We start from the raw sequence: 26,016 nt of genomic DNA on the forward strand, positions 1-26,016 counted from the left end.
ACACTTAAAGAAATGGAGGCAGGGAATAACATGTCGCTCCCGCCATATAGCAGCCTACGGCCCTCCGCCCCTACCGCCCCCTCGAATAATGAAAGTAGTGATGAGGATGAAATTAACGACATGGCTCCGGTAACAAGGGGAGGAACTACGGGAGATGGGGGGGTCGATGGGTAAACCAACAACCCTTGTCAGCAACCCATGAACAACAAGAAGTAGCTCGTCAGGCTTTTAAAACTGCCATACAAACAGCCCTTGGAGATTCCCCGACCAATTGGGGTAGAATAACATCAGCTAAACAAAATAAGGGAGAGGGGGCTTCTGAATTCGGAGAAAGATTGTTCCTTATTTATGAGGAGAGCTCAGGAATAGCAGGAGATATGACGCGAGATGATCCAGGCTTTGTACAAGCATACAAAGATGGACTATCAGCTGGACACCAAGCGGTCCTTAAAACCGGGTTGGTTTCACACGAATGCTATGACGAGGTGGTTCGATGGGCAACTAGACTGGAAGGACAACTTAACCAACAGGACGTAAATAAATCCGTAAAACAAGAAAAGATAGGGGCAGTATCTACGTCAGACCAAGGCGCTAAACCAAAAAGAGGAACCTGCCATAATTGTGGCAAGGCAGGGCACTTTGCGAAGGAATGCAGAGAATCCAAAGGGGGAGTTAAAAAGACCTGTGGTTATTGTGACAAACCAGGCCACTTTGAAGCCACATGCTTTAGCAAACACGGGAAACCCACCCCAGGACCTAGTAGAGAAACCATGAGCGACAAAGATTGGGAGGAATGGAAGCAGTGGCAAAAGTTTAAAGAACAGAAGTGAAGTCCTATGGCCCCCATTAAGGCCAAAAAGGAGGGACGCATTTACGTGTCTGCACTAGTAGGGGGCCGACAATGTGAAATGCTAGTGGACACAGGCGCCTCCGTATCTGTCACCGATCTCCCACTCCCGACAACTCACCTGCTCTTTCCCGGGGGCTCTGAGGCCTTTTCCCGGCTCCTCTCCTCTCCTTTCCTCGCCGCCCCGCTCTCCGCGCTTCTCGCCAGCTGCTGTAGAGCTGCGCGCGCACCCCTCCTCCCGCTGGCGCTCGCTGATGGGCCAATTTCTAACCCTGACCCCTAATCCAACACCTCTCACTAGTCTTAAACCCTAAACACAAACCGTATATCCCTAACTCCCTAACACCAGTCCCTAACCTGAACACCCTAACCACTTGCCCTAACCAATAACCCCACACCTAACCATGAACCCCAACCCTAACCAATGTTCCCTGTACATTGAGCCTTGTTCTGCGTGGTTCGTTTCATTTACATTTCCGCACCCGCCTGATATTTACGATAGAGAATCCTGTGAGCGGCCTGTGCGGGACCTTTCCCATTGGTGCATAGCCATGCAGTTTAGACGGAACATTGATCCTAACCAGTATCCATAATCCTAATCCTAACCCCAAACCACTATCCCTAATCCTAATCCTAACCACTATCAGTAACCCTTTCCTCTAGCCCTAACCCTAATCTGTAACCCTAAACCGTGCGGTGTCAATGGTGTGACGCAGGGCTGTGTTGTGATGTCACGAATCATTGACATGTCACCGGTGATGTGGGTCGGCCACGTTCTCAATAGTCACTCCGAGCCGGGGGATAAAGATCAACCAAAGAAACCTTGAAAGAAACCCGAGGGGAATTACTTCATTTCGACAGTGAAGGTTCCAGAGTAAAGCTCGCAGATTGCCGTGGGGAGGAAGGGCTCCTCTCTCCCTGTAGTCTTACAGTTTTGCTCCCCACGGCGGATGGCCCAGAGATAATGCTTACAATATGTGCAGCAGAGATGTTTATGTGCTTGTGGATTTTAGCTAATAATCACTGAGACAGCCTGTTGTGGTTGTATAACTGATTAGGAATACAGGAAGTCAAACAAGACAGGAGCATTCCTGACCAGAATGGAAGGTGGCTCATTCTCAGGCTCACTCTGACTTTGTGAGCTTTCTGTTGGGACTCACCCTCCTCATGTTCAACACACATTCCAGGGCGAAATGATTGAAATGTTTAAAATGGTGAAAGATGGGAATAGGGTGGATAGAAGCAGGGTGTTTCCAGTGTTTGAGGGGTAATGATGAGGAGCCATAGATTAAATGTAAGAGATTTAGAACAGTGATTAATGGAACCTTCTTTGCACAGAGAGCTGTGAGGCTGTGGAATTCACTTCCGGGGTCAGTGGTTGGGACACAATGTTCTGTAGTGACAAATGGTCCTCATGTTTTTATCCAAGACAGGCCTCAGCCCAGTCATTTGCTCCAAATGTTGATGCTATGGTTCAAGCTAAGTGGTGACGGGAGCGGCAGTAGCAGAAAATAAAATCTAAATGTAAGTAAGTACAAATATAGTTTATCTTCGTCTATTTCTATTATAATACATTTTGCCGAATGTGATCCACACCAAGTGTCAGATTTCAGATCGGGCCCAAAATGAGTTTGACTCCCCTGCTCTAGTCCATGATATGCTGAGAAGGATCTAATCACCTGCCCACAGAATCTTGGAAGAAAAGAAAAGAAAGGAAAAGAAAGGAAAAAAGAAAGGCGGTGGGGGTTGGGGGGGCACTGTAGTGGGCAGCGGGCCTGCAACATCGCGATATGAAGAAACATTTGAATTTTGCTCCTGGGTTTGGTGTGTCCACCGCTCCACAGAGAGGAAAGGTTGCCCTCGTTTCACAGATGCCTCCCTTGATGTTCTGCTCCGTGCTGGAAGGTCCAGGGGGGCTTTTTCCCGTTGGTGTAAATAAGAAAGCTGCTGCCCTCACGGAGAAGGCTTGGGTGGAGTTAGCAGAAGAAGTGATCAGCAGAAGTGTGACCATGAGGTCCTGGATTTAGTGCCACAAAGTCACTTTCTCATTATATGGCCTGTTTTAGTTGTGTTTATGTTTATGTATCCAGGACCAGAACAGATCACCAGGACCGTGGGAGCCTGTCCCCATCCCGGATAATGTCAGAAGTATATTGTTACATCGTTAAATGGAACTACTTGTTACATCGTTATATGGAACTACTTCGGTTAGTGTATTTATATTGCTATGTGGCACACTGTGAAATGTGTGCGCAGTGCAAGGTCAGACATCTTGTATCACTCCACACCATGCGGCAGCAACATCATAAAAGCAAGAATACAACTGAGTGAAAGTGGTAAATTAAAATGAGTTAGAAGTGTCTGTATTATATAGTAATAAGAACACAAGGAGACACAACATATATCAATCATTTATTCGCTGACCTTCTGAACGGCACAAAAATTACAGAGCTGCAGCCAATTCTGGCAAGAATTACTTTCAGGCTCATCACAGGTGTGGGGTAGAAATGTGTCTTCAATTAACCTGAATATTGGGCGAGGTGTGTAACAGGCGGTCCAGGTGATACCGCGCATTTTGCACTGCCGTTCAAGTTAAATTGGTCCCCACTGGGCGTTATCCGGAATAATTTACTCTCACCTTCTGTATACAGCGATCGCCGTGTTCTCCAGGAATCCAGCGAACATTCTGATCTAGTATTTAACTTTATTCAAAATGGAGACATAGAATTTATTTTATTGGTATACTGCTGGCATCTGGTCAAATACATGAAGTATTTATAAATGATAAGATGTACAGCTGCAAAATCAGCCCTGTAATAAAGGGCAGTCGCTTATTTGTCTGCAGAGACACTTTGGCCTAGAAATTGGGTTTTGGCTTAGCCAGGGCTTTAGCGCCGGAAGTTAGTGCCGGCGCTAAGTCCCCTGCGCGCGCCAAAAATTCAGTGGCGCCGCGCCTAAACGGCTGCCGGCGCTACTGAAGGGTCTTTGCGGCGGTACATCGGCGCTAACTGCCGTTTCGCGCCGCAATTCCGGCGCTGCGGCACCCGATGCGGTGCGGCAGGCTGGGGACATGCAGGCCTCCTACTCCCGTTAAGGAGGAGCTGCCTGCACCCGGCCGCGGCCCGCGCAAATCAGCTTAAAAATGAGCCCGGCACCTCGGACAAGTGCCGGGCTTGCATCTGTTCCGGGGGGGGGGGGGGGGAGAAGTCCGGGGAGGGAGCTGCGGGCAGGCGGCCGGCGGGAAAGTGGCCAGCCGCCGCGGGGCCTTTAATGCGCTGGCGCAAACTGGAGTAAGGCACTTCTGCCAGAACGTTGCTTGCGGCTGCCACGGGCGAGGCGGCCGCAACTCAATTTCCGAGTTCGGGCGGGTTACCACGGCAACCGGGACGCTGTGCACACCGATGACGTCATCGGTGCCGGCGCAGTGCTACCGGTGCAACGCCGATTTAGGGCCCCAGGGAATTTTTAAACTGGCCTTTGGCCTAGAAATTCAGTTGCCTTAGCGCCGCTTTTGAGGCGCTAGAGGGACTAGCGCCAGAGTTATGGCCAGTTTAAAAATTCCCTGGGGCCCTAAATCGGCGTTGCACCGGTAGCGCTGCGCCGGCACCGATGACGTCATCGGTGTGCGCAGCGTCCCGGTTGCCGTGGTAACCCGCCCGAACTCGGAAATTGAGTTGCGGCCGCCTCGCCCGTGGCAGCCGCAAGCAACGTTCTGGCAGAGGTGCCTTACTCCAGTTTGCGCCGGCGCATTAAAGGCCCCGCGGCGGCTGGCCACTTTCCCGCCGGCCGCCTGCCCGCAGCTCCCTCCCCGGACTTCTCCCCCCACCCCCCCCCCCGGAACAGATGCAAGCCCGGCACTTGTCCGAGGTGCCGGGCTCATTTTTAAGCTGATTTGCGCGGGCCGCGGCCGGGTGCAGGCAGCTCCTCCTTAACGGGAGTAGGAGGCCTGCATGTCCCCAGCCTGCCACACCGCATCGGGTGCCGCAGCGCCGGAATTGCGGCGCGAAACGGCAGTTAGCGCCGATGTACCGCCGCAAAGACCCTTCAGTAGCGCCGGCAGCCGTTTGGGCGCGGCGCCACTGAATTTTTGGCGCGCGCAGGGGACTTAGCGCCGGCACTAACTTCCGGCGCTAAAGCCCTGGCTAAGCCAAAACCCAATTTCTAGGCCTTTATGTTTTACCTCAAGTTTCCTGCCATAGCTTCGGAGGAAAATCGGTGCAAACCCCGGAGAAACGGCGTAAACAGCCGTACAACTTAGGGCGGGAGATTGGGAGAAACCCCATTTAAAATTTACATCATGACTTTCCTGGTTTGACGCTAATTATAAAGTACGGAGGCCTGGGATTCAGTATAGATTTCCTCGCTGGAACTTAGCATCATAAGAACCTGTTTAATGACGAGATTGATGTTCCTGCAATGCCACTCAACCTCACTGATCCAGAAAGGAAACAATTTAAACTGTGGAGTCTCATTCATTCAGGTAGTAAAATATTGTTAGAGGTTTATAACATTTACAATTTAAATTGTTAAAATGTTTTTCTTACTTTTCCTTTCTGTATCTTTTCTCTCTCTTAATCCAATCTTTCTTTCCCTCTCTCTATTTCTCTTTCTGTGCCTGATTTGACTCTAATTCACCCCATTTCCTTCTCTGTTGTTCCTCTGCTTCTTTCTCAATTCTTAAATCTCATTGGTTAATTAGACAGACTGTTGGTCCTGTCATTGACCCAGGTCCCAGATGCCCCGCTGTCCTCGCCGTACTGTTAACAGTCCGCACTTCCAGCAACTTGCGGGGCAAAAATTTTCTCGACCTGTAGGGCGAGGGAAAAAGTCGCCCTAATGTGGCAAACCGTGAGATGTCCCGCTCCTGCAAATTCTGGACCATTAGGTCCCAGTTCCTGTTTTCAGTTCTGCAGTGTCGGCCTGTATTCGTGTGCACGAGTGTGTCTGTGTTTTGTGATGTTCCGGTAAGCGTGTCACCCATTGTATAGAGGTAGACATGTCATGCCTGCTGCGCGGCTGAATGGGCCTCACTGGGAAGAATATATGAATAGTCTGAGCTGTGATTTGCTAGTAAATGGACATGTTTATTCGCAACAACAAAACCTCTGATTGGTCCCCTTGGATGACAAGTCCTGATTGCTGATTGGTCCTCTTGGAGGATAAGACACACCCAGCAGTTTCTCTGGAATGTGTAATTAGATCCTCCTGCCTACGTAATCAGTTACTTTGCAAAGTGTAATTCGAGCCATTCTGACTGCCTACTCCAGACAGAACAGAGCTCACTTGGAACAGACAGGGCTCACCCCGGCGGGCTAAGACCTTCTCCAACCTGCAAACAAGTCCCTGCCCCCACCGCCCAAGTTCCCGACCTCCTCCTCCTGCCCAAGTTCCTGACCTTCTCTCTCCCAACCCGGCATCCTGACCTTCCCTACCCAAGTGCCTGACCCAACCCGTCCCCCCCGAAACCCCCGCCGAATTCTTGACTTTCTCCCGACAAGTACCTGACCTCTCAACCGCACCCCCCCCCCCCGCCACCTTCACCATAGATGGGGCATCGTGTGTGGGTCACGGATTGTTAACAGGTTTATTAGATGTGAAGTGAATAGTGACAGTGTCGTGACTTCCGTATTTCCTCCAGTCCAATGATGTCACTTGCCACACTCGCACCGAGTTTTCCGAGAATTCAACCAGGTCTAGGGGGAGGAGAGGGAGAACATGGTGCCGGTGTAAAGGGGGTGGGGTTGGAAGAACCTGATCCGTCTGAGCATCTGGATCCCGTTCTTCCCCCATCCCCACTGTGCTCTCCGTACTCTTTACCCACCCCCCCCCCAAGTACCTGACCTCCTCTCTCTCTGATTCCGTTTCCCTCCGATTCCTTCTCTCACTCTCTCTCTCTCTCTCTCCCTCTCTCTCCCCCCCTCTCTCTCTCTCTGTCTCTCTCTCCCCCTCTCTCTCTGTCTCTCTCTGTCTCTCTCTCCCCCTCTCTCTCTGTCTCTCTCTCCCCCCTCTCTCTCTCTCTCGCTGTCTCTCTCTCTCTCCCTCTCTCTCTCTCCCCCTCTCTCTCTGTCTCTCTCCCCCTCTCTCTCCCTCTCTCTCTCTCTCTCCCCTCTCTCTCTCTCTCTCTCTCTCTCTGTCTCTCTCTCCCCCTCTCTCTCTGTCTCTCTCTGTCTCTCTCTCCCCCTCTCTCTGTCTCTCTCTGTCTCTCTCTCCCCCCTCTCTCTCTGTCTCTCTCTGTCTCTCTCTCTCTCTCCCTCTCTCTCTCTCTCCCTCTCTCTCTCTCTCTCTCCCCCCCTCTCTCTCTCTCTCCCCCCTCTCTCCCCCTCTCTCTATCTCTCTCCCCCCTCTCTCCCCCCCTCTCTCTCTCTCCCTCTCTCTCGCTCTCTCCCCCCCTCTCTCTCTCTGTCTCTCTCTCTCCCTCTCCCTCTCTCTCCCTCTCTCTCTCTGTCTCTCTCCCCCTCCGATTCCGATGGAGAGAGTTCCCGATTCCCACTACACTTTGTGTGAAGAAGTGTTTCCTGACATCACCCCAGAATGGCCGAGCTCTAATTTTAAGGTCAGGCCCAAGTATTCTGGACTCCCCACCAGAGGAAATAGTTTCTAGCTTCCTATCAAATCCTTTAAACATCTGAAACATCTCAATCAGCTCACCTCTAAATCTTCTATATTCGACAGAATACAAGCCCAGTCTGTACAGCCTGCCCTCATAATTTAACCCTTTTAGCCCCAGTACCATATGGTGAATCTGCACTGCACCCCTTCCAACTCCAGTATATCCTCCCTGAGGGGCGATGCCCAGAACTGAAGGCAGTATTCCAGGCGGGAGGTTATGGACCAACAGGAACCCATCTAATGAACATTTGACCCCGAGTCGAGAAAATTATTCTAAGCTGAGAGGGACTATTATTATTTTTATTCATTCCCGGATGTGGGCATTGCTGACAAGGCCAGCATTTATTGCCCATCTCTAGCCCGGGAATCCCTACAGAACGGCACCGGTACGATGGGCCGAGTGGCCTCCTTCTGTGCGGTGATTCGATGATTGGATGAACTGTTTGCTTCTGTCCCCCGCCTGTCAGACCCGAAGGGTCAGTGCCAAGACCAGGGCTGGTCACTCTGTACCTGAGCGGCTGGATATTGTCAACACTTCCCGAAAACTCTCCCCTCGCTTTTTAAAATGTTCTTTTGGGTTCATTCTTACTGAAATGTGTGTCGATCTTTAGATGAAACGGCTCAATGTTTAGCAATAACACAGATATCCTGCATTGTAGCCCAGGACAGCCGAGGGGAGCATTCTCCGTCTTCCCTTTGTGTGAATGGGATTCCGGGTCAGACCACAATCGTGAATCAAAGCAGGGCCAACTGCAATGCTCAGATTTATAGCCATCAATAAATAAATAGATGGATACTATTCTGAAATGGATACGGGAACGAATTATTCAAAATTTATACCAGTTGAATTAATTTATCTCTGATGCTTTTGTCTTGTTTCTCGCACAGACTGGTTTAAAATCAGAATTTGTGTTTGATTTGTGGTAAACCTGTAAACGGGCTCCGTGACACATTTCAAAAGCAGATTCAGAGACTCCCCTGAGTTGAACAGACCCATCGCCCTGCGGCTCAGAACTAGGGAGAAAATCGCCCAAAACATTGGCTCACACTCGGTCCCGCTCGGTTGATGCAGAGTGGATTGTTCCGCGATGTACTTGGCAGATAATTGTGGCGGATCCGGTTGTAAGGAGCTCACACCAGGATCTGCACCATTGAAGAGAGGGGGATACAGTCATTCGGGGTTTAATGGGGGCAGTCGCCAGCTGTAGGAAGCAAACACCAACATCTGCACGGATAACGGTGGCTGCTCTGATCAACATCTGCGCGGATAAAGAGAGGGGCTTTAGGGATTGGATAGTTGGAGGCCTGTACAAGCGCTCCTGTAGCGCGGCCGTGCCCGGGCACCGCCAGCTGTAGTGAGAATTGAGCACAAGAATGTGTTTCCACAGTTAGGAGGCTGCCTTCTTCCCCACACCCGATGCGCCCTCCTCCCCGGGAATTCAGCGAGACTCCGCCCAGTTCGCCCACCCCTCACTTTCAAATTGCCCGGGCCTGAAATATGACCAGAGGTGGCTGCAAACTTCAAATCCGGGCCAACATGTGGAGCAACATTACGGCACATCCCCTCCAATGCATTTTAAATCAATAAACTCTAATAAAACGCATGTAAATGTATGGTGCAATTAAATATTTTAACAAACCCAGGATAATTATCACAGTTTCTGACATCTTCACATCATCTGCAAAACATTTGGGATCAGAGCAATTATTTCTACACCTTTAGAGCGAGTTTCCCGGCTCCAGACAACATTAAACTGGTGCACGGAGTCAGTCGGTTTGTTTAATGCGGCCCTTCACTGTACAGAAAGCAAATGTGCGGTTTTCCCGCAACAAAATCTTTTTCAGGAAACCTACAAAAATCCTTGGTTGAGAAATATTGTCCAACAGCGACACCTATTGACGGGATCCGGCTGGGGTTTAAAGGAGGAATTTAATTCTCCGAGTATTGCAGTGAACTTGCTCGGGAAATCGCTGAGCCGAAGGTGTTCGGGAGCTCGGTAACACCGAAACTGAAAGCGGGTTGAATCAGGAAGTGCTGAGCGTGGACATGGCTTCCAGGCAGCAGCACGAGAGTTGGACCGAGGAGGTAAATTGTCCCATTTGTCTTGAATTCTTCACCGATCCGGTTTCACTGGAGTGTGGGCACAACTTCTGCCGCTCCTGTATCACACGGTGTTGGGAAAAGGAGAGAAACTCCTGCCCGGAATGTAGAGAGGAGTTTCCGGAAAGAAACCTCAGGACCAGTCGGGCCTTAGCCAGACTGGCGGAGAAAGCTCGAAAATTAAACCTGGATCCGAAAGAGAAGGAAAATAAACTTCACTGTGAGGAACATCAGGAGGAACTGAAGCTGTTTTGTGAAACTGACAAGAAACTGATCTGTTACACTTGTATCGTTGCGCGGGAACACAAATCCCACAACTTCATGTCGATTAAAGAAGCTGTTGAAATCTACAAGGTAAAATGGAACAGATTTTATCACCTGGTTATTTTATCACATTTCCACAGTCCAGCCCTTTCATTCTGTGATTTTCTCTCCCAATCCCAGGATCAGCTGAAATCCTCTTTAGAATCTCTCACAGAGAACAAATCGGCGGTTCTGGAAACGGAACGGAACCAGAAACGGCGGATTTCCGAAGTTAGGGTGAGGTCTCCCCGTGCTGATTTTCTGGGACCTCGGTTAGTTTTGTTCCCTCTATCGCGGTACATGATTACTTTTGACATTTCATTTGGTAGGAGCAGTCCAGCAGTCTGCAAACCCGCATCACATCCGAGTTTGCTGAAATGCACCAGATTCTGACTGAGAAAGAGCAGCGGTTAATCGGAGATCTCAGGGGAGAAGAGCAGAGGATTGTGGAAACAATGGAGAAAAACCTTCGAGAAATTCAAGAGAATTTAAATACTATTCAGGAGAAGCTTTCAAAGTTGCAGAAACAGATGGAGCAACAAGACGGGCTGATATTTCTGAAGGTGAGGATTATATTGCGGTGTTAGTTGCAGAATAAGCGATGACAATGTTGAAATAAATGCAGCATTTGCTGAAAAATTCAAAACTGATTTAAACTGACTTTTGTCTATTCCGGGCGGGTCTGCTGTTTTTACATAGTTTCATTGTTACTGAGCTCCCGAACCCTTTGGTTCAGGGGCTTCCTGAGCAAGTTCGCTGCAATACTCAGATAATTAACTTTACAAAGGATTACACAGGAAATAGGCACCGAAACAGGCCATTCGGTCAACCAGTCCATGCTGGGGTTTATGTTTCACTCGATCCTCCTCCTCTTTCCTCATCTAAATCTATCAGCGTAACCCTCTATTCCCTTCTCCCTCATATGTTTGTCCAGCCTCCCCTTAAATGCATCTATACTATTCGCTTCAACCACTCCCTGTGGTAGCGAGTTCCACATTCTCACCACTCTCTGGGTAAAGAGGTTTCTTCTGAATTCCCTATTGGATTTCTCGATGACTAGCTTATATTGATGGGCTCTAGTTATGCTCTTCCCCACAAGTGGAAACGTTCTCTCTGTATCCACTTTATCAAAACCTTTCAGAATTTTAAAGATCTCTATGAGGTCAACCCTCAGCCTTTTTTCAAGAGGAAAGAGACCCAGCCTGTACATCCTTTCCTGATATTTATACCCTTGCCTTTCTGGTCATCCCTGTAAATCTTCTCTGCACCCTCTCAAGTGCCTCTTTATCTTTTTTATAATATGGCAACCAGAACAGCACGCAGTACTCTAAGTGTGGTCTAACCAAGGTTTGATACAGGTTTAGCATAACTTCCCTACTTTTCAATTCTATCCCTCTAGAAATAAACCCTAGTGCTTGGTTTGATTTTTTAATGGCCTTGTTAACCTGTGTCGCTACTTTTAGTGATCTGTGTATTTGTTCCTCCTCCCCACCTAGACTCGCACCCTCCAAGTGATAAGTGACCTCCCTATTCTTCCTACCAAAATGTAATACCTCACATTTATCTGTGTTGAAGTTCATTTGCCAATTATTTGCCCATTCTGCAAGTTTATTAATGTCTTCCTGTAATTTGTTGCAGTCCTCCTCAATATTGACAATTTAGTATCATCCGCAGATTTAGAAATTTTGTTTTTGATTCCAAAGTCTAAATCGTTAATGTAAATTGTGAACAGCAGTGGTCCCAGCACTGATCCTTGTGGAACACCACGACCCACCTTCTGCCACTGTGAATAGCTACCCTTTACTCCCACTCTCTGCTTTCTGTCTTGAAGCCAGCTAGCAATCCATTCTGCTACTTGTCCCCTGGCTCCGCATTCTCTGACCTTACTCATCAGTCTATTATGTGGCACCTTATCGAAGGCCTTTTGAAAATCTAGATAAATTACATCTACTGTATTACTATTGTCTACTCTCTCTGTTACCTCTTCAAAAAATTCAATAAGGTTGGTCAAGCAAGATTATCCCTTTTGAAATCCATGCTGACTATTCATTATTATACTTTTCGTTTCTAGATGTTCTTCTATTCTCTCCTTTAGTAGGGATTCCATTACTTTTCCTACCACCGACTGGTCTATAATTCCCTGGACATGTTCTATCCCCCTTCTTAAATATAGGTATTACGTTAGCTATCTGCCAGTCCTCTGGCACTACACCTTTTTCAAACGAATTATTAAATATGTGTAGTAATGCCTATGCTATCTCTTCCCTAGATTCTTTTAAAATGCGTGGATGCAATCCATCCGGACCAGGGGTTTTATCCTCTTTGAGTTTGATTAGTTTATTTAATATATCCCCTTTTTTAATTTTAAGTGCACTTATCTCGTTTCTCATCATCCAATGTTAAGTTCACCTGTTCTATTTCCATGGTAAATACTGAAGCAAAATAATGATTTAATACTTCTGCGATTTCCCTATCGTTACCTGTGGTATTATCCTGTTTATCCCTTAATGGCCCTATTCCCATCCCAAACTTCCTTTTTTTTATTGATGTGCCTGTAAAATATTTTACTATTTTGTTTTATGTTCCTTGATAAATTAATTTGATAGTTCCTCTTTGCCTTTCAAATTGTTTTTTTGACTTCTCTCCTAATCCCTTTGTATTCTCTCTTATCATGCACTCCTCTGCTGCCTATGTACTTAATGTATGGCTCTTTCCTTACTCCAATTGTTCCCTTATGTCTTTATTCAGCCAAGGAGTCTCATTAGTGTTTAGGTTGTTCTTTCCTTTTAACGGAATATATTTTTCCCACTCTCTGTTGAACACCGTTTTAAATGTTTCCCATTGTCGTTCTACATCGTAGTTTGCCGATATTGTTGCCCATTTTATCTTCCAAAGTTCTATTCTCAGCCCCTCAAAATCAGCTTTTCTCCAATCTATTAACCTGGTTTTTGTCATACCTATGTCCTTCTCTATTATCATCTTAATGCGTATTGTATTATGGTCACTGTGTTGTCTATGTGTTCCCATACTTTTACTTTTCTTATCTGCTCTGGCTCATTCCCCATTACTAAATCCAATATTGAATCCTTCCTTGTTGGGTTTTCTACATATTGGGTTAGAAAGGAGTCCTGTACACATTGTAGGAACTCCATTCCCTTATCCCCTTTACCAACCTCTTCTGTCCAATTAATATCGGGGTAGTTGAAATCCCCCATGATTATTATTTTATGTTTTTTACTAATTTCTCTAATTTATATGTATATTTCTTCCTCCACCTCCCTTCCACTATTAAGTGGTCTGTAGACTACGCCTATTAGTGTGATTGATCCTTTATTATCTTTTATCTCTATCCATATGGATTCTATTTTTGTCTTGCTGATATCTGCGTCAATTATTTCTGCTGCCATTTCTAATAAGTACAGCTACTCCACCTCCCCTTTTTCCCTCTCTATCTTTTCTAAATATGTTATACCCTGCAATGTTTAATTCCCAGTCCTGATGTTTCTGTAGCCTTGTCTCAGTAATCCCTACTATGTCTGGTTCATCCCAACGCATGATTGCCTCCAACTCCCCTGTTTTATTATGGACATTATGTACATTGCTGTACAAACAGTTTAACTCATTTTTAATAGGATTTCCTCTCACTTTATGTTTAACCATCTTTTTAGACTCCTGTTCTATAACTCTATTTGCTCCATTGCCGGCAATGTCCTCCCTTACTTTATTCTTTCCTATGCTCACTTTTCCTGGTTTGTTTATTTTTAAGCTGCTTACGTTTCTTGTAGTTCCCTCCCAACCTCTTACTAGTTTACAGCCTTTGCCACCTCCCTATTTACCCTTTCCACTAGGACACAGATCCCATCCCGTCCCATCGGTACAGCTCCTCCCTGTCCCAGAACTGGTGCCAGTGTCCCATGAAAAGGAACCCCTCTTTCCCACACCAGCCCTTGAGCCACGTGTTAATTCTCCTGATCTGTCTGCTTCTGTGCCAATTTGCACGTGGCTCGGGCAATAATGCAGATTACTACCCTCGAGGTCCTGCTTTCTAATTTATGCCTAACTCCTGAAACTCTTTCAGCAGGACCTCCTCTCTGTTCCTACCTACGTCGTTTGTTCCAACATGGACCACGACAACGGGATTTATCCTCTCCCTTTACAAGTTCCCCTCCAGCCGCCATGAGATATCCCTTACGCTGGCACTGAGTAGGCAAAACACCCTTCGGGATTCTCGTTCTTGGCTGCAGAGGATGCTATCTATCCCCCTAATTATAGAGTCTCCTATTACTACCACATTTCTATTCTGCTCATCACCCCTTGGACAGCCTTCTGAGCCACAGTGCCTTGGTTTGCATTGTGGCTGTCCTGCCTGCAGTCTTTCTCCTTATCATCACAGGCAGTGAGTACATCGTACCTGTTGGACAGGACCAGTGTCTGCGGGACCTCCTTCTCAACCTCTCGTAATCCCCGCTACCCGGCTCCCTAATAGTCACCGCCCCCCCCCGATTCCTGAACTGCTGCTTTCCTCTGGGGTGTGACTGCATTCTGGATAAAAGTTTCCAGAAATATCTCCTACTCCCTTATGTGTCAGAGTGTCTCCAACTCGCACTCCAGCTCAATGACTCTGAGCTGGAGAGATTCGAGATGGAGACATCTGCAGACATGTTTGCTCGGGACAGTCTCGCCATCCACAAACTCCCACATACTGCAGTGCAGACACACAAACTGCCCTGCCATAGCTTAGACTAGCCTTATTTTACTTATAGTTAAAAAACTAAACTAACCGGCTCAGGATCGGGTCTGCAGGATCCGGGATCGTGTTGCCATGATCTCAATATATAGGTTGTAATTATTTCTGTGACCCCAAAAGGTTAATATTCTCCTGGAGCTCAAATTACAATCCAGTTTAGGTTACATTGTGTGAGTGTGTGGGTGTGTCTGGTGCGGTGGGTGTGAGAGTCACTGTGTCTCTGAGTGAGACTGGTGTTCAGTTCCAGAACATGACCACAAATCAGATTTTCCAATTGCATCCTCTTTCTATCAGATGCTTTTAATAATTTTTGGTGAAATTTCTGCTGTCTGGCTTTCAAATATATCCTCCCTCTAGCTGTGCGGTCCCAGCAGTGAGAATTCGGAATTATCAGCATCTTGTCACAATGCGGGTGTAATTTCTGCTGTCCGGATATAGACGGTCTGTCTCCGTCAACTCAGATTTGTGTTTTATTGGTTTCAGGAGGAAACGTGTCAGGAGAGGAGGTAGGACACACTGTTTACTGAAACTCTGCACAATTTAGTAAAATAACTCAGCAAAGAGTTTATGGTTAATTTATAACATCAACTGTTTAATATTTACAGGACTGGTGAGGACTATTATAAACCATCATTAGCAGATGACAAGTTGTCGATCGGAAAGTTCAACGGCCCTTTACAGTACACAGCGTGGAGAGAAATGATAGATGCCATTAACCCCGGTAAAACTCTTATATTCCTTTTCCTGATTTATCAATCCAGATGAGAGGAGTCGAAACCGGCTTCCAGACCCCAGATTAAATGATCACTGACGTCCGTGTCTAGTCTGGAGGTCAGGATCTTGGCCAATATTTTACAGTCAGCATTAAGGAGTGTGTATGGTGACCATGTGGGGATTACCTTACTTTGCTTATGTATTGACATGATTGTGATGAATTTCAGAGTATCTGGTTCAGTGTCTCCAGTACAGGGTGCAGGAGGTTCAGCCGGAGGGGAGAAAGCTCCGGTATTGTGGCCTTGTAAAATTTGGTAGGGTGGGCGTCAGTTGGTGTGGTTTTGCCAGATTGGAGCTCAGTGTCTGAGATTAGGGCCCAGAGTGACCGTGTGCAATAGATCAGTCAAGCATTTTCCACCCTAGGTTATATGTGAGGCGATGAGCTTCGCCTAGATAGGCAGGAACTCTTGAGTCATGTCAGAGGGAAGGTGTGAGGCTCCAAGGACTGAGTGGAGTTTAATTGGTGCAAGTCCTGTTTACCTCCTATCACAACAGGGTATGCGGGATAGATGGGATGCTTCAGGGAGGAGTAGCCGATCCTGGCATGTGTCTTGTGTCGGTTCAAGTAGAAGGTGAATTCCTTCTCTTTGGGGTGTGGGCCCGCCATACATCCTCTAGGCCCAGGACACTACTTTGATCTCGGATTGCTCCGACTGCTTGTCCCCGTGTCCAGTGTCCGCTGGGAGCTTGTCCTGTTTGGAGTGAAGAGCACAGTCTGGGTCTCCACTCCTGGTTCCTCTGTGGTCCATAGGTGGGGTGAGTGTGAGGAATGCTGATGCGGGGACACCTCATTCGGGACACTGAACTGAAGTATCACTTTGGGTTGTCCTGTTAAACATATTTCACTAGGTTGGAGCGGCCTCGTTCTCCAGGAATGTGTGCCTCCAGAGTAATGGGGAGGTTGCTGGTGATTAGTGTGACTGTCCTCTGCTCTTGGCTGAGGAGAAGGCGGCCAGCATTTGTCCCACCCACGCACTCATAAACCTGGTGTGTTCTGAGGGCGATGAGGAGGGTCTCCTGTAGAAATGCCGCTTCCACCTGTCCTGTTATGTCGATCAGTTTAGTTTTGGCTGATTGTGTGTTGGAGTCTATTGAGATTTACGGATATCGTGATTTTTTTAATAGTTAGTTTCCCTCCTCCTCTGGGTTCTCTCTTCCCGTCTGCAGCAGTTCCCATTCTTTTACTTCTTTTGCCTTTTTCCCCTTCCCTTCTCTCTTTCCTTCCGGTGTCTGTACTTTTTTCCCCCTCCCCCGTTTGGAAGCCCCGCCGTAGCCTCTGGCGCCGATTCCTTGTGTGTTTCTGAAGGTCCCTGGGTCACTCTGCAGCCGCTGAGAACAGCAGGGGACCGGGGGGCCGCAGAGTTCCTGGTCGGATCGCAGTGGGCAGCAGAGGTCAGAGCGACCCCAGGAGCGTAAACCCCCAGGTCAGAGCAGATTCCAATAACAGAACCTGGAGCCCTTTAAAAACACCGCAGTTCCCGGGAATCCCCCGAATGGCCACTTTAAAAAGGGAAAGTGTTTGAATAAATCACAGCAACAAACTAAACCGCTCACTTTGTTATTGTAACTTTCCCCCAGCTCCAGCCTCTCTGACTCTGGATCCGAACACAGCCCACCCCTGGCTCATCGTGTCTGAGGGCCGGACCAGTGTGAGAGACGGAAACAAACTGCAGGAGCTCCCTGACACCCCGGAGAGGTTTGATTCCTATATCTATATCCTGGGATCGGAGGGATTTACATCAGGGAGACACTACTGGGAGGTGGAGGTGGGGAACAAGACACGCTGGGGTCTGGGACTGGCCCGAGAGTCTGTCAACAGGGAAGGGGAAATCACACTGACACCTGAGACCGGATACTGGACTGTGTGGCTGCTGCCCGGAAATGGCTATTTTGCCCTCACCTCCCCCTCACGGACCCCCCTCACCCCGAGCGGGGATCCCCGGAAGATCGGGGTGTTCATGGACTATGAGGGCGGACAGGTGTCATTTTACAATGCTGACAACATGTCCCATCTCCACACCTTCACCCTCACTTTCACTGAGAGACTCTTTCCCTTCTTTTGTCCGGGACTGAGTGATGGCGGGAAAAACTCCGCCCCGCTGACAATCTGCGGGGTGAAAGGTCACTAACAGCTCCATCCCATAATTTCACACCGCCTACCTGCCTCCTGCCAGCTGCAAACTGATGGGCGTCGGTCTCAGTCACAGGTGGTGCGGATGGTCCCAATGTCACCTGAGGTCAGGGCGGCTACAACCGAGTGACAATGTCTTGTTGGTGATATTTGTTTGTTTAATTGGTGCAGTGGAACAAACTCATGGCAACTGCTCCAGAGACTCCTGTAAAATTTAATTAAAAACCTCAAAAACATCGAGAATCATCGGGGCCCAGAGACAGAGAGAATTTAAACATGGGCAGAAATACACCACGGGAACCACAGACTCAAGATGGGAAGAAAAGGTAAAGAGGGGAAGGAGAGAGGAACTAGGGTGAGGTAGAACACCAGTGGGAAGTACATGACAAAGAGGACCATCCGAGACACGGCACATTAAATAATACCCGAGGGAAGCAAAAAGTAAAAGGGGACACGAGATAAGAAGTAAAATCAAAAAGGAACAAAGGGTTTTTAAATCAGTTAAACAAAAAAGAGAGGCTTGCATTTATATAGCACCTCACACGACCTCAGAATGTCCCAAAGCGCTTTACAGCCATTGAAGCAGTTCTGAAGTGTAGTCGCTGTTGTAATGTAGGAAAGGGGGCAATGGGAGAAATATAAGAAAGGAAAACTGCCGAGAGAAGGTTGATGAAGATGCACACCATGAGATGTGTTTGTTGTGGGATGGTCACAAATGAGGGAGTCCAGATACAATAGAGGGAGGAAGAGATCTGAAAACTGTGTGTTAATCAGTAACCTTACAGTAAGACTTATGGCCTTAGAGAGCAAGGAACATGAACTTACAATGTAGAGTAATAAGGAGCTGAGAGCACAGCAGAGTGAGCTGGTAATGGAGTGAGCTGGGGACAGAGTGAGGACTTGGACAATGGGAATTTGGTGGGAGTGGGAATTCGGTGTAGAGGTGGTGGGATCTGCTAAGTACATTAACCGAGGGACAAAATGTAATTTTTTAACTCAGGATTGAAACTCTGAAGTTGCACAGGAAAGGATTACTTTGTACATTGTGGAAATGTGAGATTTTGCCTCCCAGCCCTAGATTCAGGAGAGTTTAAACTGCGAGCTGCTCAGTGCACTCAAGGTTGTCGTCACCAGCCTTACTAAGCACATAGCCATGCATGAAAATATTAGGGAGGGAGAAGCTTTAATAGATGAGACATTAGAGAAGACCATACTGGGGGTCAGAGTAGTAGAGGAGACCCCAGTACCTAGAGGAGGAGGGGGGGACCTCTGTTATGAAGGGGGCCAGAAATCATGGTCGGGTAGAAGAAAGTTAATGGAGGAATTTCAAGTGTGGTATTTCCTGAAATACTACCCGTACCACGTGCTAGTGAGGAGACGGAGGGTAAGTAGGCAGACCAACTTGGGCTTTGGTGTAAGGAATCAGTGTTTCCGTTCCTCAAACAGTGGGACACACAGAATCATAGACAGAGGAGGTCAGTCGACCCATCGTGCCTGTGCCGGCTCTTTGGTAGAGTTATCCAATTAGTCCCACTACCCTGCTCTTTCCCCATCGCCCTTTAATGTATTTCCATTAAAGTATTTATACAATTCCCTTTTAAAAGTTACTGTTGAATCTGCTTCCACCACCCTTTCAGACAGTGCTTTCCAGAATATGATGATATCGCCGTGTAACTTTTTTCCCTCATGTCACTTCTGGTTCTTTAGCCAATCACCTTAAATCTGTGTCCTCTGGTTACCGACCCTTCTGCCACTGGAAACAGTTTCTCCTTATTTACTCTATGAAAAACGTTCATGATTTTGAACACCTCTATCAAATCTCCTCTTAACCTTCTCTGTGCGAAGGAGAACAACACCAGCTTAGTCATAGTCATAGAGTCATAGAGTTATACCGCACAGAAAGAGGCCCTTCGGCCCATCGTGTCCGCGCCGGCCATCAGGCCCTGTCTATTCTAATCCCATTTTCCAGCACTTGATCCGTAGCCTTGTATGCTGTGGCGTTTCAAGTGCTCATCCAAATGCTTCTTGAATGTTGTGAGGGTTCCTGCCTCTACCACCCTTTCAGGCAGTGAGTTCCAGATTCCAACCACCCTCTGGATGAAAAAGTTTTTCCTCAAATCCCCTCTAAACCTCCTGCCCCATACCTTGAAACTATGCCCCCTTGTTATTGACCCATCTACTAAGGGGAAAAGTTCCTTTCTATCTACCCTATCTATGCCTCTCATAATTTTGTACACCTCAATCAGGTCCCCCCTCAGCCTTCTCTGCTCCAAGGAAAACAACCCCAGCCTGTCCAGTCTTTCTTCATAGCTGAAGCGCTCCAGCCCAGGTAACATCTTGGTGAATCTCCTCTGCACCCTCTCCAAAGCAATCACATCCTTCCTATAGTGTGGCGACCAGAACTGCACACAGTACTCCAGCTGTGGCCTTACCAGCGTTTTGTACAGCTCCATCATAACCTCCCTGCTCTTATAATAATAATAATAATCAACTTTATTGTCATTGTTATTGCACAAGTGCAGTACAACGAAATGTAGGCTTGCGGCTCCCGAGAGTGTACATTTTGATTAAGACATTTAACATTCAACATTCATTTGGCTTGTAATACATAAACATAAACACAATAAAGTGCATTGGCAGATGTGCAGGCTAATATGCCTCGGCTAATAAAGGCAAGTATCCCATATGCCTTTTTAACCACCTTATCCACCTGTTCTGCTGCCTTCAGGGATCTATGTACATGCACACCAAGGTCCCTCTGATCCTCTGTCTTTCCTAGGGTCTTACCATTCATTGTGTATTCCCTTGCCTTGTTAGTCCCTCCAAAATGCATCACCTCACACTTTTCAGGGTTAAATTCCATTTGCCACTGTTTCGCCCATCTGACCAACCCATCTATATCGTCCTGTAGCCTGAGGCTTCCCTCCTCGCTATTTACCACCCCACCAATTTTTGTGTCATCTGCGAACTTACTGATCATACCTTTTATATTCACATCCAAATAATTAATGTAGACCACAAACAGCAAGGGACCCAGCACCGATCCCTGCGGTACACCACTGAACACAGGCTTCCAGTCACAAAAACAACCTTCGACCATCACCCTCTGCCTTCTGCCACTAAGCCAGTTTTGGATCCAATGTGCCACGGCACCCTGGATCCCATGGGCTCTTACCTTCTTGACCAGTCTCCTGTGCGGGACTTTATCGAAAGCCTTACTGAAATCCATGTAAACCACATCCACTGCACTACCCTCATCCACACACCTAGTCACCCCCTCGAAAAATTCAATCAAATTGGTCAGGCATGATCTTCCCTTGACAAAGCCATGCTGGCTATCCCTAATTAATCCTTGCTTCTCCAAGTGGAGATTAATTCTGTCCCTCAGAATTTTTTCCAATAATTTCCCTACCACTGATGTTAGGCTCACTGGCCTGTAATTCCCTGGTTTATCCCTACTACCCTTCTTGAATAATGGTACTACATTAGCTGTTCTCCAGTCCTCTGGCACATCCCCTTTGGCCAGAGAGGTTCTGAAAATTTGTGTCAGAGCCCCTGCAATCTCCTCCTTTGCCTCACATAGCAGCCTGGGATACATCTCGTCCGGGCCTGGGGATTTATCCACTTTTAAGCCTGCTAAAACCGCTAGTACCTTCTCCCTCTCGATGCTAATATGTTCAAGTATATCACAGTCCCCCTGCCCGATTTCTGTGTCCACATCGTCCTTCTCCATAGTGAACACAGATGCAAAAAATTCATTTAAAACCCCACCTACATCTTCTGGCTCCACACACAGCTTGCCACTTTGGTCCCTAATGGGCCCTACTCTTTCCCTAGTTATCCTCTTGCCCTTAATATACTTATAAAACACCGTAGGATTTTCCTTTATTTTGCTCGCCAGTGTTATTTCATGGCCCCTCCTCGCTCTCCTAATTTCTTTTTTAAGTATCCCCCTGCACTTTTTATACTCCTCTAGAGCTTCCTCTGTCTTTAGTCCTTTGTATCTGCCAAAAGCTGCCCTTTTTTTCCTAATCCATTCTCGTATATCCCTTGACATCCAAGGTTCCCTGGGCTTGTTGGTCCCACCCTTGACCTTTACGGGAACATTTTGCCATTGTACTCTCTCAATTACCTTTCTGAAAGACTTCCATTGCTCCGATGTGGATTTTCCTTCAAGTAGCTGATCCCAGTCCACATTGGCCAGATCCTGCCTTATCATATTAAAATCGGCCTTCCCCCAATTTAGAACCTTTTATTTCCGGTCCATCCTTGTCCTTTTCCATGACTACCTTAAATCTCACCGAATTATGGTCACTGTCACCAAAGTGCTCACCTAGTAACACTTCTACCACTTGCCCGGCCACATTCCCTAGAATTAGGTCCAGTACCGCCCCCTCTCTTGTAGGACTTTCTACATGCTAGCTCAAAAAGCTCTCCTGGATGCACTTTAAGAATTTTGCACCCTCTAAGCCTTTCACACTCTGACTATCCCAGTTAATATTGGGGAAGTTGAAATCCCCCACTATTATTACCCTATTATTTGCACACTTCTCTGAGATTTGCCTACATATTAGTTCCTCTATCTCCCCCTAACTGTTTGGGGGCCTATAGTACACTCCCAGCAAAGTGCTTGCCCCCTTTTTGTTTTTAAGTTCAATCCATATGGCCTCATTAGAGGAACCTGTTAATATATCATCCCTCCTTACAACAGTAATTGACTCCTTAATTAATATTGCGACACCCCCTCCTCTTTTACCCCCGCCTCTGTCTCGCCTGAAGATTCTATACCCTGGAATATTGAGCTTCTCCAGTCTCTCCACAGAACTGAAGTCCTTCATCCCTGGTACCATTCTAGTAAATCTCTTCTGCACCCTCTGTAAGGCCTTGACATCCTTCCTAAAGTGTGGTGCCCAGAATTGAACACATTACTCTAGCTGAGGCCCTAACCAGTGTTTTATAAAGGTTTAGCACAACTTCCTTATGTACTCTATGGCTGTATTAATAAAATCAAGGATCCCGTATGCTTTTACAACAGCCTTCTCAACTTGTCCTGCCACCTTCAATGATTTATTTACACACACCCCCAGGTCTTTGTGTTGCTGCAGCCCCTTTATAATTGTAGCATTTAGTTTGTATTGCCTCTCCTTATTCTTCCCACCAAAATCTATCATTTCACTCTTCTCTGAGTTAATCTTCATCTGTCCTTGTTCACCAGTCTGTCTATGTCCTCCTGAAGTCTGTTTCTATCCTTCTCGTTGTTTTCCACATTTCCAAGTTTTGTGCCATCTGGAAACATTGAAATTATACCCCGTATACCCAGGTCTAGGTCATTAATATATAAGAACCTTACATTTGTCATAAGCCTGCTTTTACTGTTTCATTTTAATCTCTATATTAAGTCATCCAGGGAGCTCTAGCTTTGGATGCCCTTCCTTTCCCTCTTGTGGGAATGTGTCTACTCTGGACCTGAACCATCTCCTCTTTGAAGGTCTCCCATTGGTCAATTACTCTTTTGCCTACCAATGTTTGATTCCAATCCACCTGGGCCAGATCCCTTTTAAACTCACTAAAATTAGCCCTTCTCCAGTTAAGTATTTTTAGGCTTAATTGTTTCTTGTTCTTTTCCATAATTATTCTAAACCTGTTCATATTATGATCAATATTCCCCAAATGCCGCCCCCACCCACCACCCCCCCCTCCCCACCCCACTGAAACATGCTTCACTTGTCCCACTTCATTCCCCAGAACTAGATCCAGCACTGCTTCCTTCCTCATTGGGCCGGAAATACATTGATCAAGAAAGTTCTCTTGTACACATTTCAGGAAATCCTCCCCCTCTTTGCCCTTTACACTGTCACTATCCCAATCTATATTAGGGAAATTGAATTCCCCCATTATCATTACTCTATATTTCTTGCATCCATCTGTAATTTGCCTGAAAATATGCTCCTCTATCTCCTTTACACTACTTTGTGGCCTATCATATACACCCAATAGCCAGTAATATTAAGTTCCCAATCATTCCCTTCTTTCACCCAGGTCTCTGTTATTGCCACTATTTCATAGTCCCATGATAGAAATGCTTAAAATGATGAAAGGATGGGACAGGGTAGGTAGAAGCAGACTGTTTGCAGTGGTTGAGGGGTCAAGAACAAGGGGCGATAGATCAAAGATTAATGTAATAGATTTAGAACAGGGAGCAGGAGAAACCTCTTTACACAGAGAGTCATGAGGCTGTGGAATTCACTGGCAGTGTTAGTGGCTGAGGCAGAAACTACGTCAACATTCAAGGTTCTACTGCAGAGAGAGAGAGGAAGAAAAAGGGGTTGAAGGGATTTGGGAACAGGACGGTTAAATGTGAATGGAATTACTGGTTTTGGTAGAGGGTAAATGCTGACATGGACTGGTTCTGTCAACTGGTCTGTGTCCATGTTGTAACTTCTATGTTTTTCTCTGTATACTCACTCAGACTCTGTACACTTGGAATTATGTTGTGCTCAAGGTGTGAACCAATACAATAAAGAAGTGTGTGAGCTGGTGAGCAATGCTGTTATTTGTGGTAAATCTCTTGTTCTTCCTGCCTATAGGCAACTCCTTCCTGCTCGCAAAGTGCTGAGCTGCAAATATCGAAAGTGGAGAGAAAAAGGTTAACGGTTCACTAACAATCCAGTGCACTCACTGCTGGTTTACTTCGGACAGAATGATGCTGGGCTCACAACTCATCACTGTACGCAACACTTTTCATTTAACTGCACTTTCATTTACTGTCTCCCAATAATTGGACCTTATTTTTGGGTGGGGAAATCGATGGAGTAAAACTGGTATTTGGAATCCACAGGTTAAGTATGGAAAATGCACGTTAGAGAGCTGAATAAATCAATCAGGGAGCAGATATCCCCAGATATATTCAGGGAGGGGCGGGGAGTGGGTTCTCTTGGTGTCCAGGGAAGGGGGAGACAGGTTGGCGTTTGGGTTGGTGGAATCCTTGGTCAGACCACAGTACTGGTGGAGGTAGGCTGTGCCCTCCCTCCTCACCTGTCTGTCTCTTCACTGGTCCGCTGTATTTTGCCAGCAACTTATCTTTTAGTTTAATTCAAACTTTCTCTCTGGATGTTTTATGTTACCCATTTCTGCCATTTTCTCCCCTTTGCCTTAGGGTTCTCGCTGCTTTAGATTTCCTACATCCTTTGTTCATTTTGTGGCCTGCAGTTACTCATTGGTTGCGCTGGTCTTTTTGGCACAATTCGCCCGAATCGGCATAACCTGTGCAAAACATCATGGAGTTTTAAGCACAAATGACATGCAGCACAAATCAGTCTTCCGTGATCTTTTGCACTGGTTTAAAAAACATTGCGCTGGAAGTGGGACCCACCCACAAGACCGGCCAGGCCCCCAGGATGAATTAATCACCAGAGGGAGTTTCCACTAATTGTGCTCGTTTGCAGGCCTTCGAGGAGGCTCCAAAAATTAATCTGGTTGTTTTGGGTGCAAGGACACCAATAGGCACATCTGAAAAGATGTTCAATGTGTATTTTTTCACAATTTACCAAAAAACTGACTACTGTACCCCAATATAAATCACAAATGACTCTGCATATAAATAATTCAACTACCCCTCCCTCCCCCACCTTCAACATACCCTCCCCCGCCACTTTCACCATCCCCTCCCTCCCTACCTTCAACATCCCTCCCTCCCCCACCTTCAACATCCGCTCCATCCCCCACATTCAACATCCCCTCCCCCACCTTCAACATCCCCTCCCTCCCCCACCTTCAACATCCCCTCCCTCCCCCACCTTCAACATCCCCTCCCTCCCCCGCCTTCAACATCCCCTCCCTCCCCGCCTTCAACATCCCCTCCCTCCCCCGCCTTCAACATCCCCTCCCTCCCCCGCCATCAACATCCCCTCCCTCCCCCGCCTTCAACATCCCCTCCCCCACCTTCAACATCCCCTCCCTCCCCCACCTTCAACATCCCCTCCCTCCCCCACCTTCAACATCCCCTCCCTCCCCCGCCTTCAACATCCCCTCCCTCCCCCGCCTTCAACATCCCCTCCCCCACCTTCAACATCCCCTCCATCCCCTCCCTCCCCCACCTTCAACATCCCCTCCCTCCCCCACCTTCAACATCCCCTCCCTCCCTCACCTTCAACATCCCCTCCCTCCCCCACCTTCAACATCACTTCCCTCCCCCACCTTCAACATCCCCTCCCCACCTTCAACATCCCCGCCCTCCCCCACCTTCAACATCCCGCCCTCCCCCACCTTCAACATCCCCTCCCCCACCTTCAACATCCCCTCCCTCCCCCACCTTCAACATCCCCTCCCTCCCCCACCTTCAACATCCCCTCCCTCCCCCACCTTCAACATCCCCTCCCTCCCCCACCTTCAACATCCCCTCCCTCCCCCACCTTCAACATCCCCTCCCTCCCCCACCTTCAACATCCCCTCCCTCCCCCACCTTCAACATCCCCTCCCTCCCCACCTTCAACATCCCCTCCCTC

The 26,016-nt window shown here is 47.4% G+C and overlaps 1 protein-coding gene across 2 annotated transcripts; it reads left to right on the plus strand.

Moving 5' to 3' along the window:
- Positions 1-9,267: 9,267 nt before the first annotated feature.
- On the plus strand, positions 9,268-24,053 carry LOC147095867 (zinc-binding protein A33-like). Of its 2 annotated transcripts, XM_085974874.1 has the most exons (7): positions 9,268-9,368; positions 9,446-9,911; positions 10,002-10,097; positions 10,190-10,423; positions 15,091-15,113; positions 15,213-15,328; positions 16,960-24,053. In XM_085974874.1, exons 1-7 carry the CDS (start codon positions 9,268-9,270, stop codon positions 17,508-17,510), a joined length of 1,587 nt encoding a protein of 528 aa, XP_085831000.1. In that variant the 3' UTR covers positions 17,511-24,053. The 2 variants fall into 2 exon arrangements, with proteins under 2 accessions (XP_085831000.1, XP_085830999.1); XM_085974873.1 differs by lacking the exon at positions 9,268-9,368 and having other exon boundaries at positions 9,464-9,911.
- The last annotated feature ends 1,963 nt before the right edge of the window (positions 24,054-26,016 follow it).

Source organism: Somniosus microcephalus, unplaced genomic scaffold (assembly GCF_052327205.1).
Source record: "Somniosus microcephalus isolate GS21.2 unplaced genomic scaffold, FLI_Smic_1.0 unresolved_chr1, whole genome shotgun sequence".
NCBI lineage: Eukaryota > Metazoa > Chordata > Chondrichthyes > Squaliformes > Somniosidae > Somniosus > Somniosus microcephalus.